The sequence below is a fragment of the Vidua macroura genome, chromosome 2, assembly GCF_024509145.1.
Source record: "Vidua macroura isolate BioBank_ID:100142 chromosome 2, ASM2450914v1, whole genome shotgun sequence".
NCBI lineage: Eukaryota > Metazoa > Chordata > Aves > Passeriformes > Viduidae > Vidua > Vidua macroura.
This window is the reverse complement of record NC_071572.1, coordinates 102421636-102440784: the sequence shown is the minus strand read 5'-3', so window position 1 is coordinate 102440784 and position 19149 is coordinate 102421636. Positions and strand designations below refer to the sequence as shown.

Sequence of the window (19149 nt, the reverse complement as noted above, 5' to 3'; positions counted from 1 at the left end):
GGAGATTTAAAGCTGGAGGCAGGGATGTCCTCTACAACATCCCCAGCAAAACAAGTGCAAATATTGAAAAAGTATGAAGAGAAAGACAAAGAAGTAGACAGGCTCACATACATTCCCAAAATAACCTCCACTATTGTCCCTGCTGGGGATAGAATTCTGAGTTAGTCATACAACAAGTTTATCACTGCATCTCTGTGTGTCACTGAGCAGAAGCTAGAAATACTGGTGAAGGCCAATTGCTGAACTGGAATGATCATCTTCGATTACTGGGTTTCTTCTGCAGACAGAGGAAAATCCCATCTACTGAGATATCCACAGGGTAGACACCCTGTTAATTTCTCAGAAGTATAATTCAGCATGCTAATAAAATTCAGATTAATTTTAAAACTAAGCGCCACTAAACTCCTTCCTTATCAAATGCTTGCTCTGTGACTGTTTAAGAACATTCTGGAAAAATGAATAAGTGATAGCAGATTATGAAACAAAAAACTAGTGTGTTGCAGCACAAGTATATGAACCTCTTACCTTTTGGGTAAATGTCTTTCAGAGGCACATCTCCAGGTGCTAAAATTCGGACTATTTGATTAGAAGCCAATAAAGTAACACAATTGGTTTGTTTTGCAGCTCCTGTTTTCCTCTGGGCTCCATAATAAAGTGGATCAGAAGGAGAAGCATGTTTGTGACTCAGAGAGGAGTTTCTCTTCCAGCTATATACTTCACTGGGAGACTGCAAAAGAGAACGTGTCCACTGAAGAAAACATTACTATTATTATATCTAAGAACAAACACTTTTTGATAAGTTACACTACTTATTTAATTTCAAATCAAATGTGGTTATTGTGGTTACTTTTTATGCTACCACACGACAAGGAATAACCTGGATTATTTTGTCATCAAAAATTCCTATGGGGTGAAAATCAACAAACCATCTACGTGAGTTTTAAGCATCAAGATGCTTTGAAGACCTGAAGTGGAATAGAATTTTTTTTCAATTGAACCAAGAACAGAAATCATTGAAATAACCTGATTTGGAATCAAACTATGTAAAAAACTGTTAGGTTTCCATTAATATAGATAAATGCAAATAGATATTCCAGTAATAAATTCAAAGATAAGCAATAAGGCTGGGACTTAGCTCCAGGTTCAGAGATTTAAGTGTAGGTCTCTACATGAAAGCCAGTGGCTTTATCTCCCACTACTGTTGAAAGAGTCTGGCAAAAAAATCATCTTGAAGGTCTCAGTGTTTGGTGAGCTGAGCACTGCTATTACAAATAAGAGCTCAGATACCTTGTTCATACTAAACACCTACACCACCAGCTCTAAACACTGAATCTGAACTTTTACCCCATCACTCTTACATCCTCCCTTAGCACTCCCTCTTTGAAATTCACACAGATATCTAAAACTATGTATGAGGAAAGATGGTACCTCATTCTAAATCAGGCAGAGCCAAAAATGCTTCACCACCCTCACTGGTGTGTTACTATTGAAGTGTGCAGCTTCTTTAGTACTCCCTGCTCTAGACCACCTCCCTTTTCCAGCAATAAACTCACATCTACTGTAATGTAAGTAATATGAAAAGCTCGAATAAACCATCTGATAAAATAAAACCAAGCCAAGGAAAACTCAAAAGCTAATTGCAAGGACTGTCTTATTGACAAAAATATATTTTTGAATAATTTTGGATTGCAAAGAATTTTCTTCTCTCATTGCTAATTTGGCCCAATTTATCAAATAAACATGACATACAATTATTTATTCCATTATCACTACCCTTTTTAGGTACCATTAGGTGGCAAATATAAAGAATTAAACAAAGAATTAAACACACTGCTTGTATTTTCCCTGTGTTTACCGTTACTCCTTGCAACAGCCCTAGTCATTAGACTGCTAAGTTTCACTTTCTTTTCTGGTCCTTTACTAACTGTGTCATGGCAATGAGCACACTTACACGTAGTATTTACACTTAACTACATTATTCAGTAATGAAGGAGCTTTATAGTTTTGCTGTGATTTTCTGTATTGGTTTTTTCTTTTTCCTTGATCTAATCTTGCTACCTGCTGCACACTGGTAAGAAGTTCACACTGAACAGTTCAAAATTATATTGATATCCTTTTTCTCAGAGGTTATGCTTAATTAAAAAAACTGTAAAAACACATGATTTATAAAATATTACTCTAGCCAGCACTGTTCAGAGCTTACTGAAAATGTATTTTGTCTGTGCTAGACATTGTATTGTCCCATTTCTTATTACCTAAAAAGCCACCTACATGCCTCTAGATTAGACTACCAAAACAAACGGTGTACACTACATGAATTTGTCCCTTGCTGCCATTCCTTTCTTTTTCCAAATCATTTGGTAAACAGGTACTTAATGGGTTACAGAATAAATGAGATTATATTATTTCATTGTACAATAATGCTGAGTATTTACCAAGAGGTCTGGGAAACCAATGACAATAGTAGCATAATTATGCTCATCTGAGAAGATCCTGTTGGGGGAGCTGATCTTTTGTCCCACAGCTGCACTGAGGTTTTCTGAAGATAGCTGGTCAGTTGAAACTGCATGAGGCACACACAATTCTGACACTAAACAGGAAAATTAAACAAAATGAAAGTCATTAAATCCAGATGTCCAATAGGAAATTATATTACCTGTAAGAGTGCTGAGCACTGAACATTGGCTATTACTTTGAGCATAAAATTACTAAAAAGCAGACAACATGATTATACTATAACAGAGGAAAAGGAAATAATCCTATTTTTGTAAAGTCGAGTACTTAAAATCAGGAAATACTAGCTTTATAGTTGCTTATACCACTTAATTTTGCCCTCTACTGTACAAATGAGGCAGGAAGCCTATGGAATAGAACAAAACAGCATGTGATCTCATTGAAAATTGTTGTGATGCAAATGCACCAGAAGGCAAAACATAGGTTTGCAGGGTAAGTGTCAATGTGACATTTCTTGGTGATTCTCTTGCTGTCTTTGTAATTTAAATAATGTTGTTTGTAATGCATTTCTGTTAAATATTGGTCTGGTTTTCTTTGTCTTTAAGCTAAGAAAAACTGAATTTTATTCTGTGCATCTGTGAGAGCCCTTAACCTTGCCTCAAATTACCAACACAGTCCAACAGAACCTGTTATCTTTAGAACTGCACTGTTTCCACTTTGATGGGCACAAGACTATCTTGTTTACATGGCAGTGGGAGAAAATCTTTCCTCCCTCAAAGGACAAATGGTCTGGGTCAGCATTAAACCCGCACTGGTCTCCCTTTTTTTAGTTCTTCTGCCACAGATTCTGCCTCAAAGAACAAGAACAGGCTGAATATGCTACATTTAGGGTTCGCTGAATGATTTGGAAAAGGGTGAACAGGGGATATGATAACATTTCAGATTGGAAGAGAAGAAACAAGATAACAAAGGATAAAAATAGCACAGAAAGCATGCAGCAATAAACTGCCCACAAACAGTTTGAGACTGGAAATTATAATAACATTTCTATCCATCTGAGGAATACTACTCCAGAATGGTTTCTAAATAAGGTAGTAAGAGGAAGGAAACAACTGTGCTCTGATAGCGCTTGATAAGTTGGTAGAGTAAACTGTACAAGAGTTAAAAAGGATTCTGGATCTTTAGGCTGTGGTTAGTTTTTGGTATCCACCTGGTTGCTGTTTATGTAAATGAAGCCCTTTTATTTTTCAAAAACATTTGTTTGTACCATGTTTACACTGTGTTAATCTCATTTTTCTTACTTATGCTAGTCACAAGAACCAGAACAAAACTTGTTCCTTCTTTAAGAGATATAAAGTGGTTTCTCTGTTTGTTTCCTCTGTCTCTCTGATATATAATGACCAAAACCTATGAACTGTTAGGTGGGATGCACATGTACTTCCAGTCTTATTAAACCAAGTACACTACAGATTATGTGCACCGTGATCAAATGTTCAGGGGTGAAAATGTTATCAGATTTGAAGACAGACAGATCTCACTAGGCAGAATGATGATCACTGCAGATTTCTGCCTTACTGTGTAACTAAGACATGCCTCAATGCCTAGCAGCATCTGGCATGCTAGGCTACTGATCAAATTCCCCGTATCTTTTAACACAAGTGTGATGGCCCCAATGGCCTCCTGCACACTACCAACAGAACTACAGAAACTGTGACTTTTGGTCTGTTTTAACAGTAGGTGGTTTGTATTTTTCTAAGGGTTGGGAAATGTTTTCTACCTCATCTGAGTAGCAGACCTGCAACAGTCTACAGCCTGGAATCATTAGTATATTTGCTCCCTTCTATTCCTCTTCTAATTCCTGCCTAGTGATCTTTCTTTTCCATTCTATATGCTTTTCTGTTTGCTGAAAGTCCATGACTGAGGGTCTTGAATGCTCAAATTAAACAAAAATGCTTTATTCAAACCACTTGAAGTTTGAGCATGGAATGTGCCATGCCTTGAGAAAAGCTGTTATTATTAACCAAGCAACATAAGGGGGAAAAAACAGAATAGGAGAGAGTTACTCAGACCTTTAAAGAGTCTTGTTTGTGCAGCTGCAAACAGAAATGACAAAAAGAACAAAAAAAAAAAAAAAGGAACTAGCCAAGCTTGCATTCAGTACCTGTTGTTAAGCCAAATCCCATGTCAGCTGGCTCTTCACTCAAAGCATGCAGCTGGCAAACCTCACTGCCTTGAGCTTCTACATGGGCATGCTTGGTTAAAAGAAATTTCCTGTAAAAGACACACATCTAGAATAATTCCCTATTAAACTTGTCACTCTAAACAAGGACTTCTGTCTTCTGAAACAGTGAAAACATTCTACATTTATATACACAGGTTATCAACACCTTTTGCTAAAACTAAATATAATTTCCCAAACATCTGTGAGATAGGAAAGGGTAGGCCAGCAAATAGCAGATTTGTCTTATGGTAACTATTTTTCATTTGCTGTGCTTTTATAAAAATGAGACAGCAGAGTAACATTTCTTTCATGTGACCATGAAAGTAAATGAAGCAGGTGCTAACTCTGGACTACATGTCTGTATTTCCAGAGATAGGTCCACCAACATTCTCATTTCTAAAAATCAGTATCACCTCAGTAAAATTAATATTAACACACATATGATCAAAGCCAGTTTAGACTTTCAGAGGCTGGAATATCCTCTTCATTTCCTACTCTAAAAGTCTACTTTTATTTTCACCACAGCAAATCTGTATCTTAAACACCCACTTTTTAAGTCCAGCCAGTTTCACAAACAGGAAAAAAAAAAGTTTGAGACCAGGAGTGAAACTCCTGAACACAAACGAGACACAAACAAGAAATAATGCCATCAAGAAAACTAGGCTGAACTAACTTATTTGTTTCATTTTCCACCAAGAGCCACCGGTCTTCAGCCACCAGGAAAACAGATTTCAGACTGATTGGAAGTGAGATGGTGTGAGTTTGACCCTCCAATACATCCAGTACAATAAGGCGGTTTCTATAAAATTGGAAGCCAAGAAAAGAATAATCAGATAGGGATATACACAAGGAGATCTGATTGAAATCGTTTTAATACAAGAATATAATTTACTCTCACCCTGTTTCTTTGTAGAACACCAGCCAGTTTTTGTGTGAAAACTCTCGGCACATTTTGTAGTTGCTCTGTATAAACATACATCACAGGACAATCAGCATTTGTTAGATTTGAACCAGTGAGTTTCCCTGACTCCTCTGAAATTGTACTAGTCTTTTTTTCCTTTATTTGGAAGAATCCACAGCTTTAATTACCTCTCAAAATGCTGTCTAGCTTGCCTTGCTCCTAGTCATAAATTGTATCATAACTGCATTCACTATTTTGGACATAATTCATTGTAACAAAATGTTCCATTACTTTCAATTCTAGCCCTAAATAGGGATATTTGAAAGATACATATCTTCAGAAAATTTATTTATATTTTTATATCAGTATTCCATAACAATGCTATTTTATGTGTAAGACATTTAAACCTACATAAGAGTAAACAATTAAATAAATGCTTGGGATGTAAAACCAGGAAAACTTAATGATTCTGTTTTTCCAGTACTGATACTTTCTTTCAAAAAAACTTAGTGTAATAGGGGCAGGTGCTGTTCCTCACCTTCTCTTCCTTGTTGCTCCACCAAGATGTTCTCTTAGGAGAATCTTGAGCATCTGGTGAGAGCAAAAGTCGGCTAAGGGCACCGTTGCTCGTATCCAGCAACAACACAACATTACTCTGTAAATGAAAAGCAGATCCATGTACATCTCAAGCTTGTTTAAGAGACTACAATGAATCTATCTGAAGCACTTTTGCAATTTGAGCCACTTAAACATTTTGAAAAGATGATTTTGGTTTTGTTGCAAAACAGATGGATTTTCTTGGTTCATTTCGACGTTCATAGAGAAACTGAAGAGGTTAAGCACATGCAAGGGCTGGAATGATACTACAGCATTTTATCTATACATCTCACATTCACTTTGCATAACATCTAGGAACTGGATTAGTACGGCTTACATATCTAAGATGCAGCTACAGGTAAGAGACATACCAATTAGTTCTGTCAAGTCACTAAAATACTTCATTTCAGTTTTCATGTTTTCTTACCATTTTTCTGTTGTACCTATTGCTTAAGTTCCACTGAAGGTGACAAACTGGTGAAAGAAGAAATGGCTTAGTACTTTTTCTCCAAGTTCATACTCTGATACTGTGGAGCCTGTGGATATTAAATATCCCAGGGTGTGACAATCCTTCTGTGACCTGCACTCTCTGACAGCTTATAGTGTCAGAGGTAGGACAGCTGTTGGAGGACAGCAGGATGACTCAAAAGGATGGAGACCAGATGCAGATGGGATTGTGCAAATCTTCATCACATAATGGTGTGCTAAATTTTGAACTTCTTTAGATTTCTCATTTGTTACTTGATGCCCAAGGGTCAACACATGCTATCAAATGATGGGGGCTTTTTAAACATTTCTTTTTGCAAAGCATTATAGCTGCTCCTAATATTTTTAACTAAGAATTTAAGACAATAGTCATTCAGGGCCAACCTTAACTGCAAGAAATGAAACTCAAAAGGTACAAAGGAATAAATTAATTAAGCCTTGGGTTCAATTTTTTGTTTGCCATTCAAGGAAATGTTCACTAGTGCAAGGACATTAGGTTCTGCAAGGACTTACTAAAAGTAAACTGCCTACGTACAACATGTGCAATAACGCACAATAGACGTTAAGGAAGTAAAACATAAATTCCCATGAATTCCCCTAAATAAAATAAATATGAACAATCTGAGTCACAGCAGTTTTGTTCTCTTTGGGTACTCTTCATACTTTCACTAGAAATATTTGTGAGAGTTAAATTTAATAATGACAGTAATTTGAAGCTAAATATGGTAAAGTATTTAAAATATTATCATGTTATTTGGAGCATTTGGGAATTTCAGTTCAAGTTCAATATTTCTAAAAAAAGAAGCTTGCTTATGTATTACAAACTAAAATTATAGAAATGTGATTCAGGAAAAAAAATAGGACATTTGCTTTGGATTTTGGTTTTCTGCCATATTTCATTTATATAATTCTGAAACAGCATTAGCCTTCCACGTGAGATAAAGAACACATACGAATCAATTACATTCTTCTACTTAGTGTTAAATTTATGAGAGCAGTTGGTAGTATAAAAAGCTTCTCTACTCCACCCCTTTTGATGTTAATGGTTTCCTTCTGTGCGAAGTGACTGATGTATATTCTGTCTGTGTTTAAGAATAGATTTTTGCGTCACTTGTGAACATATCCAAGAGCAGCTCTGGCAACTCTTCAAGTGGGCTGGGAGAAGACGTTGGTGTGCAATTCCGCTCTGTTTGTTCTTGACTGGGAGAAAAGTAACCTTTGGGCAACCTCCTGACCCCAGTGTCTGGAATTCCAAACTCTGGACAGATGCAATAACCAATCTTGTGAAGTGGTGTGCCTTTATTTTTAGTTACTGCAAAGTTTCCCTTTCCTTACTGCTGTTTTTATTTTAGCCAGCATTTTCCTCTAAAAAGTTCTTAAACCAAACAGGGCTGTGACTTCATTTTGCTGGTATGGGAAGTTGTTCCTTATGGTTTTGCAGACAGAGGAGAGAGTTTGGGGAAGTTTCAGAGTGGGAAAGTGCAAAAAACTCAATTTAACATTCTTGTATTCTTCTCCCCAAACTCACTGTCAGTTTTGATCTGTTCTGCCCTCAATGCTCATGTCCTCAGCAAGCAAGCTTGCATACATAGTCTGCTTCAGACTGAGCCTGATCCTTAGCTGGGCAGGGTAATCATACATCCTCTTGCCTTCTGTCCCACCTTTTCTATTAAAGCTACTCAAGGATCCCTTGAGTGATAGAAACATAACAACTCTGACACTGTAAATATAGGAACAGATACAAACATTAACACACTGTTCATCAGGTTCAATTGGAAAAAGTCTGTGCAAAAATTTATGGCTTGAGGCTCAAACCATCACATCTTCAGAGGTAGGGAAATGTTTGCAAGTAGATTACTGGTGTTCTAATTAATGCAATTGGTGTCTTTCAGATGATTTAGGAGACTGTATTCAAGATTTCAGTGAATTGAGAACAACAAGTAGTAGTATAAGCTTTGTGCTTACAGAAAATGAGCCTTCTATTCTACAGAAGGTGCACACATTTCTATATAAGCAGACCTTTACTATAAGGTGTACTCATAGAAAAGCACTTATATAATATATATAATAATAATGCTCTTATAATAATGCTCTTAGATAATATAAAAAAAGAACTAGTTTTTGAAGAAAATAAGAAAATACACCCTTTGTTCTGAAGACATACATCAGAATATCCTGGGGACTAGAGGTTACAGAAGTTACTACTACTATGTTACTGGTATTTTCATATTCAAATTCTCACTTGTGCTTCAGGCTAGATCACAAACTGTTAAAAGAAGTCTTTTAAAAAATGGTTGCCATCTCCTACATGTGGTGAGTGAGGTGGATCTCTGTGTGAGTTTCTGTGCCACAGACCCTCTCACTCCCTCGTTATGAGAGAGCTTTGACAGAACTACAGCAGCACGTGGGACAGGGAAAAGCATTTCCTTCCCCCCCACCCCACTTCCTGGCCAAGAAAGATAAAAGCAGACTAAAGGATGCCAGCAGGATACTGCCTGAACACAGCTTGTTGTGCTCCCTGAGGTAGCCTGTAGGTTTCTCTGTTTGTCCAGTTGTAGCCTTTCATCACAGTAAAGTGCTTGTAAAAAAATCCCGGAATTGTGCTGTTAATTTACGGGCAAATCAATTCTCCATGCACAGTTTGCTCCTACAACCCAATAGAAAATCATGCATAAAAGTTATCAAAACTCTTTTCTGTCTGTACCTGTTCTCCTTCTGAGCAGTAGATGTGAGAGATGCAGAAACAAAAGCACATACAGAGAACACAAAGCTTTAGCAGGAAATAAGAGTAGGCCCTGAAGTACTTGTGGGGAGGACAGATGGCAGAGGCATTGCTGCTTTGAAAAGATGAATGCAATTCCCATCTTACAAAGAAGTTACTTGAGATTTCTGCAGAGTCCTTTCAAAGTCTATGAGTTTAGTCTGAACAAAAAGATAGAGTCCAAACAGCTTGAACTCACTGAGACCAATGGCCAACATGAGGAATAAAATAATCTACCCTTTCTTCCAAGAAGATGTAAATGTGGCTTAAAATCAGATACGTCTCCCACTTCTGCCATTAAATTAAATCTCAGAGGAGTTTACTTTCAGTAAATTTTTATTTAAAAGGACAGGGAAAAATGGTGATTTTTCATTTTATTTTGCTGGAGGGCTCTACTTAATCTAGATGGATGTCATCTGGGAACAAGATAAAACCTACAAGCTTATTTGAAGAGCCACAATATCATCATTTCATCTTTTCCAATAAGGTTATCATCCATTTAAAATTATTCATTTTTTATAACTTAGTCAGAAACAATTATTTACAAAGACCTTTATTAAAAGAAAAAATTGAAAAAGCTGGTTTTGGTATTGTCTTAATTAATGGGTGACATTGATTATTATGAAATAGCAGCTGTCAAGTGGCTACTTTATTTAATAGATGCACATTGGTTTTTTTTTACAAATATTGTTAATACTTCTTAGTCTTTTTGCAACTAAACACAGATGAATCTCTAAAGCATGTTATTTATATTATTTGTTTTTCCTGTTTTGTTTGATGCACCCTGGCACAACTAGCTAACACTTGTAGCCTTGCTCAAAATGCAGATGTGCCACTAATCTACTTTTATTAACATGTGAATGCTGCAAGTTCTGAGTTTATGCCTGCCCATGATCTTAGTACACCTAAAAAAAAAGTGCCTACAGGCACTTTGACTGTATGTCAAGCCTCTTTCTGTAGCCAGTGGAGAGAGCAACTTCCAGAGGGCAATTAAACATGTTCTACTTCAGCTGAGATGAAATGCTCTTCAGGTCACCTCTGTTCTCACAGCAAATACAGAAGGTACTTGCATGATTATCTTAGGCCATATGCTTACCTGCTAACATCAATAATAATGGATTAAATTTCATACAAGTAACATCCACCTTATTTCACAGGTGCACAGAGCACATGATTTTTCCATGGCTCCACTGCAGGAAGAGTTAGGAATAAAACCCAAACTCTATGTAGAAAAATTACACTGCTTGAGAATCCCTCTTGTGATTCAGTGGGAGCTAGAGATCCTAACACTTGAACCCCAACATAAGGAAGGATAGCAGTGGCTGTGAAGACTACAACAGCAGCACTTGTCTAACCTTTGTTTTAATGCCTCACTTAAGAACCAATCCCAAATAAATTACCAATATAGTCCATGGATATGAGCATGCAATATACAAGAGAATAATCTTCCTTCTTTTTTGTTTTTTAAGTTGCTTGATGAAGTTCTCAAGAAGTCTAAATTACTTTTGAATGGACTTTTTGCAAACAAGTTTGTAATTAAATGAAACATCTTTTCACAAACAGTGAATAAGGTCTGCCTTAATGGTAAAAATATGTAAAAAGTTCTAAGATAATGCAAAACATTCAGAATATTTTAATTCTGTATTATTTTTAAAATAGGCTTATCTACAGACAGGATGTACTCACCTGTAGCACTTGCCAAGAAAGGCAAGTCTGAAACTGGCAATATTTAAGCTTTGTTAGAGAAAAACATGAGGTTATAGCATGACTGAAGTCATCTGGAAAGGCACACTGAACTACCACAGTCTCTCTATGTCACAAATTTTATTTCAGAGTCTGAAAAATGTATCTATCATACTATTGCTAAAAGGTGTATTCCATGAGGACAGCCAAAACCAGACTCTGAGATAACTACCTAAAGCTTCACGGAAGAACCTTAATTTCTGACACAAGATGCTACTGTCATTTTGTTAAAAACAAAATGGTAGGAATTTTGGAGATTTGGAATGCAAAGAATATTGCTGGCTTTATATTAAAAAGTGTGAGACGTTCTAAATAAACATTCTTAGATACAAGACAGACTACCATCTGTTTTAGTTTCCTGCATCAACTTCTCCAAAGAAAGCCAAGAATTATTTTGAACCAAAAAAATGTGCTATGTGCACCTCAAAATAGCCCAAATGGTATTTCTATAGCTATTCAACAATCAGGTAACCTCAGAATCATAGTTGCCAGTTTGCTTTGGAAAGAATCCAAAAGGTAGCTGCACCTGCATAGGCAGTTCTACCAAAGGCAGAAAAATTGTGTTTCTCAGAAGGCACTGAACTTAACAGCAGCATCTGACACCAGAAAGTGGCAGCAACACTTGACAAATGTTCCTGGAACAATAGCATTGCAGAAACACTAGAAATGACTGAAAACAACTCTATGTAGGAAAAATTCTTCTAGGTTGAAGTCTCTCACTTACTGAAACAGTGACAGAAGAAATTCAAAGGAAAGGAAAAAAAGCCAACAATAATGACTGATTTAATGCCCATGTCAAACCACAGTGAGTGCTAGGTAGCCTAATAAACTATTTTTAATGTTAAAAAATGAACAGCAGCAGCAGGTATATACTGTTGCCTCTTCCCACTCCTGGGCAAAGAAATTTTGAATTGGAAATATTACAGTCAGTTCACAGATAGTAAGGAAAAGTGCAGAGTATGCAACAGTTGTCTTTAAAAAAGCATTTGAGTCAAACCAACACTGGAATAGTTAGTGGTTCTCAATTTGCATTGGGGATGTCAAGGCTTACTTACTCTTCCTTCTAGTCTCAACACTTCACAGGTTACAGAAGAAGAAATACAAGGATTTACAAAAAAATATGGAGCAAATACAAGCAACATTTTACTTGGTGACTCAGAATATGTGTCTTTTATATACTAGTTGAAAAGTAAAAGGGGGACAAGATTGGAGCAGAACTTAAGTTCACATAAAACGCTTTACTCTGTATTTTCAGAGCGTGTAACAGCGTATGCTGTTTGACTGAGACTCCTGAACTTGACCCACTCTCCCCCTTTCTCCCATAAGCCCAATCTCCCTCTATCAGTAAGAGAAGATAAGCAGGTAGAACTCAGCTTCAAGAATGGAAGAGAACCTTGTCCAGCTAAAGAGTGCAAGAGGAAAATCTCCATTTAAAAACTAAAGCTGAAGGCAACTCCCAAGCTAAAAGTACAGTAAAAGAGAGAACATTCAGCAGGAGGTAGCCTTGTCCAGTCTATAGAGATGGAGTCCGCAGTGACATACCCTCATGATACTACTTTGCCCATGACTAAGCATTTAGCTGGGATTAAATTTTTTTTACCTCCTCTTCATGTAGAACCACTTGACCTTTAAGTGGATTTCCCAGTGGTGCTGCAATCACAAAAGGTTGCCAGACACTTCCAACTGTTCTTGGGAAGAGGTCATAAAGATCCACAAAGTATCCAGTCTTACTAGAAATGTTCATGAAGTACAAGGAAACAGGATTGCATGTAGTAACATAAAGAACATTTTTATGTTCCTCTTCTGAAATAAGAAAACAAAATAGTGAAAGGGTACTGACATTGTGCATTTCTCTTCTGGAAATAGATATGTCATAAACTTGGCAGATGTTACAGCAAAAAGTACCGAAAAATTACCACTCCCACAAGGGAGATAAAGAGAGATGATCTCTTGCTATTAACTAAATGTTAACAGGCAGAAGCTTGCCACAACACTATTAACTCTAAACAAGTAGTCCAAGACACATTTGTGTAGGCATGACTGCAGTGTCTGCCAGCTGCTAGTATGTTCATCTGATTTTGCTGGTTTATAATCTTGTTTCTTCTTCTTCCTCTAGCCTATTGTCCCTTTAAATTAATGTATTTAATAATTAAACATAGTACATTATACAAACATTGTACAGAACTTTTCACATAAACCACCTTCCTGAATAATTTCAGACAATTCTTGAAACCAATAAAAAGCTACCTAATTTCTGTTTCACTTCCATGAAAGTCTGCTAATGTATTTGCAAATTGGACTGCAAGTAGAAATAGCAGCATTCCACTATTGATCATTAAAGATCTGCATATAATACATAATCATGTTTAGACTGATGCCTTGGAATGGCTACCTAGAACAGAGGATTGACAGAGTTAGATAATAAAGTGAGTATTTATTAAAAGCCTTTAACAGATACACCTTGGGCAGTGCAAAAGCCTTGCAGAGGCTACACCCAAGATGGACAATGGTCACGAGTTTTTTGGGCAGATATGCTTTGTCTATTTGCATATCACAGGTTAATTGTCCAATTACAGCTTCAGGGAATGAAGTCATATTCCCCCAGTTTGCTCCCCCCCATAGACTTTTATCTATACTTTTCAGGGCCTGAGGCTGTGAGGGTGACCTTGGTTCCAGGCCTGTAAGGATTGTTTTGTCTGACCAAAATGTGATGAGAGCTTACTGGCACTCTGTATGGAGTTCAGAGTTATACACTAATGCAATACAGGACCGAAAATTATAAAAGCTAAAACTTAAGGCATCAAGACATGCTTAATGATGAACCCTAAAAACATTTATGAATATTCCCAATGGTGCAATTCCCTCTGGGTGGAATACAGGTGGAGTACAGGTAACTAAAGCAGATTTGGTGCAGTGAGAAAGAATCAGTATGAGCACAGAGGAAAAAAGCACAGCACTCTCCAAGTTAAAAGATTTCTATTAAACTAAATTGAGAGAGGAAAAGTTAAAGAATTGTATTTGTCAAGTAATGCAGTGTTGCACACAAATTTAACAAACTTGCAATTTTGTGGCTGTGTTCTATTTTAATTACACATCATTTTCTTTGAGAAAGGATGCATATCTTTACAATGACCACAATGACTCAGTGAAATTATGCACCAATTTCAGTGGATTATTTTTGTATTTCACCTACTATTAAAAAAATAGTGGAAAAAGGTAAATTGTTATTCCTATAGTTCACTCCCCTACTCTGTATTTTTAATTCTCATATTACAATTCCTAGCATTATTCCTATACTCTTACTGCAAGTGTATCTAGAAACACACACTACTGTAAATGCACTGGAGTGCTGTCACTACACTTGAAATGGCTCATATTGTCCTTTTATATTCTGCCACTGGCTACTGGCAAGCACGAAGTTAACAGCCCAGTCCTTCCTCATCTCCAGGACATCTCACCTCTTTGTAATGTTGCAGATCATGACAAAAGTCAGTAGCTTTTCTTACTGTACCTTTTGTTACCGTGACGTCGCAAACTAAATTAATTTCATCTAGAGGCAGTGTCCAAAAAGCAAGTTCTTCCGTGAAACTGATGGACCTGGATTCATGTCGCTCCAGTGGAAAGCCTTGAATATTTAAGTACACAGGGCCCTAAAACAAATAATAACCATGAGGACTTCCTAAAATATACCACTCCCCTTTCTTTATGAAAATACAGAAGTCTTCTTAATACTGTAATCCTATTAACAATAAAAAGACTACTAAATAATTTCATATTTATTACTAAACAAATTAAAGGGAAAAGGAAATGCCTTTTTCTATAAAGTCTCTGAATGTCCACACTGCCATTTCCTTTACATTATAGAAACCTTGTGCCTCTCCTCTTTAGTCTTTTCAGGGTTTGGAACCATTATCACTTAGTAGCACGAGGAGATATAATGTACTGATGAAACACAGTTTATACAAGGAAAATACCATGCCTTGTACACACTCTTGCTCCTGAAGAAATTAATCACATTTTAGATTCATCACAACCCAATACATAAAACCAGTATTATATGAGTAAAAAAATAATTCAGAAGACAAACCTTTACACCTATTTTTTGAGTTTCTGATGGACACAGCATTTTCTTTTGTGCATTTCCTGGCTGATCAACCTTCCAGTAGCCCATAAACTTATGATCTGGTAATGGCAGTCTGTCAAATAAGGCAGGAACAAATGAATTTTTACATTTATTAACCAGTAAGTGTTACGGAATAAATAATTTAGACAACTGCATTTTTCCAACAAAATATATATGAAAACTCTCTTGTAGAAAGTGTTTCCTTGCTAAAATATTTAATTCCTTTTTACATTTTTAGATCACAAAAAAATTAGCCTTCTGGACTACTAATAGATACAATCTAAACAGTATCATAAAAGAAGCAGCAATATATATATAATATGACCTCAAAAGGAAAAGTTTTCCAGCCTGAATTATGTGAGATATATCCAGACCCTCTCTTGCTTTCCTTTATTTGGATCAGGTTGTGTAAACACCCCTTAAAGGAACTCCTGTCAGTAGCTCACTCTTCTAAAAGACCAGCGGAATAAGCACAGTACGCACTGTGGCTCATTAACCATGCAATGAAAGTTGCAAATTATTTCTGCTTATTTTACCATTGCTCACATGAAAAAAGGCAAAGGAATACAGATGTGAGAGGATCCCTTTGCCTTCTGGCCAGTACAATCTACAGAAAGGATGGGGACATCTTCAAAAGCCACATTTTCTTGGCTTGGTTTAATCGCCTCGTATCTTTTATCTAAGGAAGAAATATGTGGACCACAGCAAAATTCATTTATACAGGATAAGAAAATGCCAATGTTTGACAATGTAGCATCACAGCAAAACACAGACAGTCCAATCCTTCCTTCCTCCTTTCCTTTCCTTTCCTTTCCTTTCCTTTCCTTTCCTTTCCTTTCCTTTCCTTTCCTTTCCTTTCCTTTCCTTTCCTTTCCTTTCCTTTCCTTTCCTTTCCTTTCCTTTCCTTTCCTTTCCTTTCCTTTCCTTTCCTTTCCTTTCCTTTCCTTTCCTTTCCTTTCCTTTCCTTTCCTTTCCTTTCCTTTCCTTTCCTTTCCTTTCCTTTCCTTTCCTTTCCTTTCCTTTCCTTTCCTTTCCTTTCCTTTCCTTTCCTCTGAAGTGATTTACAACCACTGAAAGCAGTTTGACTTCATTAATTGGCACAGATACCTTCAAGCTAACGAACTCATAACTGTTGGCTTCTCTTTTTTTTTTGGACCAGTCACTCCTAAAGAGATCTCCTATCAAAACAGCATTCTGTGTTACATGCTGTTGCACATTATTCCACAGCTACAGGAATTGGCAAGAGAATAGAAGACATTCCTTCTCCCAGTTTCTATAAATATCTTCAAAGTCTATTTTAAGGAAGTTCTCTTAGACTGTTTGTTAAAAGTATCTGCTTGGTCTCTTCTGTCCTATCTGATGATGCTTGCTCCTACTGTTACAACTATTTTCCCTCTCCTCACCAACCAACCTGGCATTTTTAGATATTAGAGGTTTATTTCATTTCTTCTCTGTATTATTTTCAGAAAAAGAAGGGATCCCCCCCAAAAAAAATCACTTGGATTATATATAAAACTTGGAGAATTTTAGTTTTATTTTATTTTCCCCCTAAGAACTTATAGGAAAAGTCAGGGAATGAATACAGATATCCCTTAATTTTTGCTACTCATTCAAGAAAGATGTCTTAACATTTCTTAGTGATATATTGATACCAAACCTCAAGCAACCAGAAGCCAGAAGTTGCAGGCATTCACTCAGCCTCCATCACCATTCTGTGTTTGGACCATCTGCCACGGCAGACGGCCAAAGACACTGTTTTGCAAACAGAAAATGGTTTGGATGCTATTGATCATTGACACTCACAGAGAAATAAATGGCCAGCTGCCAGCAATGTGCCACTGGGGCATGTAATGAGGAACGAGTATCTCATTAATTCCCTCTCTCAGTCAAAGAATCAGGAGAGTCTTCATTGCCTGTTTGTTGCCTGACTAAAAATATCAATAGATATCAATGTTTGCAGAATGATTACTTTTGCATTTTTCCTCACTTCAGTCTGCATTTTTTCGTTCTTACACCTAGCTAGTATAGCCAAAGTTCTTCCCAAATGAAGAAGAGAAATTAAGCCAGATTAAAAAAAAATGAAACAAAAACCCCCAAGTACATGGGGTTGTGTTTTTACATGGCAAATGACAACATTCAACACCATTAGGAAAAAACATTCATGATGCAGTATTTCAACATATACAAAATTCTTAGACACATTTATTCATGTAACCAGAAAAACAGGCAAGCCACTAAACTAAATGTCAGTTTAGATGTCTATGAAATAGAATTTTACTTCAGGCTTCCATTTAGGTTTCTAAATGATTTGTTGGCAAAGCATTGTTTATGTCTTGTGTGCAAAAAAACCCTGGAGAATTCTTTTTGCTCTATGACTCTGAGTAGCATAATCTCTGATATGCCTATAATCAGCAATAGTTATTTCCCATTAGCTCAGTGGAACATCAGCTCTCACAAGGATTTGGACTTTAGTTTTAATTCCTTACACATTACTCCCATGGACAACATCCTAGAAATCAAGAACTTTACTAATGATCATTAATAACTATTAAAATTGGAAACAAAACATATGTTAATAACCACCTCTAACCAAATATCCTGCTTTTTATAGCAACAGAATTACAGATTTCATTCCCAAATAAACATTTCCACTCTGTTTCAGCTTTCTGGAGATTTTCTTTGCTAACAGTTCCTCTCTTCCCTCAGGAAAACTGATTTCTTTCTCCTAGATTTTTGAGGTTTTGTTCTCCCTGTTTCTGAATTATTTCATTTCTCTGAGGCAGCAGAGCTAGTCATCATAAATAGCAAAGAGGAGGGAAATGTAGATCTGAATTTCAGAATAATGCAGAAAGCAGAGTTCACAATACAAAGCTCTTTGTCAAAAGTAATAGGGATCTCATTCTTCCAGGGCCTGGCAATTTTTATTTTTCTTTGCTGTCCCACTGCTCTCTCATGTAAATCCGGTCTAAGAAAGACTAAGAGTATTGAAGAAGCTGGTGGCATTAATGTCTTAAAATCAGTCTGCTTCCTGAATGACTTTCAGGAGGGAGTGAGGGTGCAGAACAACTGGAACAACATATCCACACTAAAGATGTGTATACATCTTAACAGCCTTCCCCTAGTGAATACATATAATACATATCAAAGTAAGGAGATTACTTTCTTTTCCCAGGACTTATAATTATAACAGTGAAATTTTAAAAATAACTTGAAGTGGCAAGACTAGTAAAAACTTCACTAGATGCTCCTGCCACATGGCTGTATTTCAAATTAATTAACCGAATAGCATTTACATAAAAGGCAGATAGAATACATGGAAATGTCAACATTGGCAAAAATCTGTAAGGCAAAGAGATTTGATAGGTATAAAAAGTGCAGTGGCTGAGTAAGAATGGTACTAAAACTTCACTGGTCTCTCCAAGCTGGAGTGTAAAGAGCAATCCATGATTTTTGCCTTTGTCAAAAGCTAGAAGGGTTTCTAGAACAGAAAAGCTACAGGTAGACTGCATTAATCTTATAAGAAATCCAAGATTTAAGAGCAATGTCTAAGGAATCATTCCGGATCAGTTCTTTGATTATGGATGTGTCAAAGCCTGTTGCTTAAGGAAAATTCAAAATTGTTTTTCTGTTTATTAACCCTTAAATTTAGGTCCCGGTATTCTACATGATTACTGCTGTCCATGAAATGTATATATAGGCAGGGTTCAGAAAAGTGATTGTATGAGACCTACAGCTGATGGGGCAATTCTACAAGAAATTACTGTTTAGCCTGAATTTCTGCATGCACAGCCATCAAAGGGGAAATGATCTGTCAAAACATAATTCTCTTGTGCTACTAGAAAACTTTTCAAAGTAACACCTAT

General features: G+C 36.5%; 1 protein-coding gene across 2 annotated transcripts in view; it reads right to left on the bottom strand.

Moving 5' to 3' along the window:
- Positions 1-19149, bottom strand: part of VWA8 (von Willebrand factor A domain containing 8) — a 179730-nt gene that overhangs the window by 47681 nt on the left and 112900 nt on the right. For both annotated transcript variants that reach the window (XM_053970435.1, XM_053970436.1), the window contains exons 27-35: positions 15251-15359; positions 14675-14813; positions 12764-12966; positions 6115-6231; positions 5574-5638; positions 5349-5474; positions 4616-4725; positions 2436-2590; positions 526-727 (exon numbers count right to left, since the gene is read on the bottom strand). In XM_053970435.1, coding sequence (XP_053826410.1) covers positions 526-727; positions 2436-2590; positions 4616-4725; positions 5349-5474; positions 5574-5638; positions 6115-6231; positions 12764-12966; positions 14675-14813; positions 15251-15359 — 1226 coding nt within the window. The remainder of the gene's footprint in view (positions 1-525; positions 728-2435; positions 2591-4615; positions 4726-5348; positions 5475-5573; positions 5639-6114; positions 6232-12763; positions 12967-14674; positions 14814-15250; positions 15360-19149) is intronic.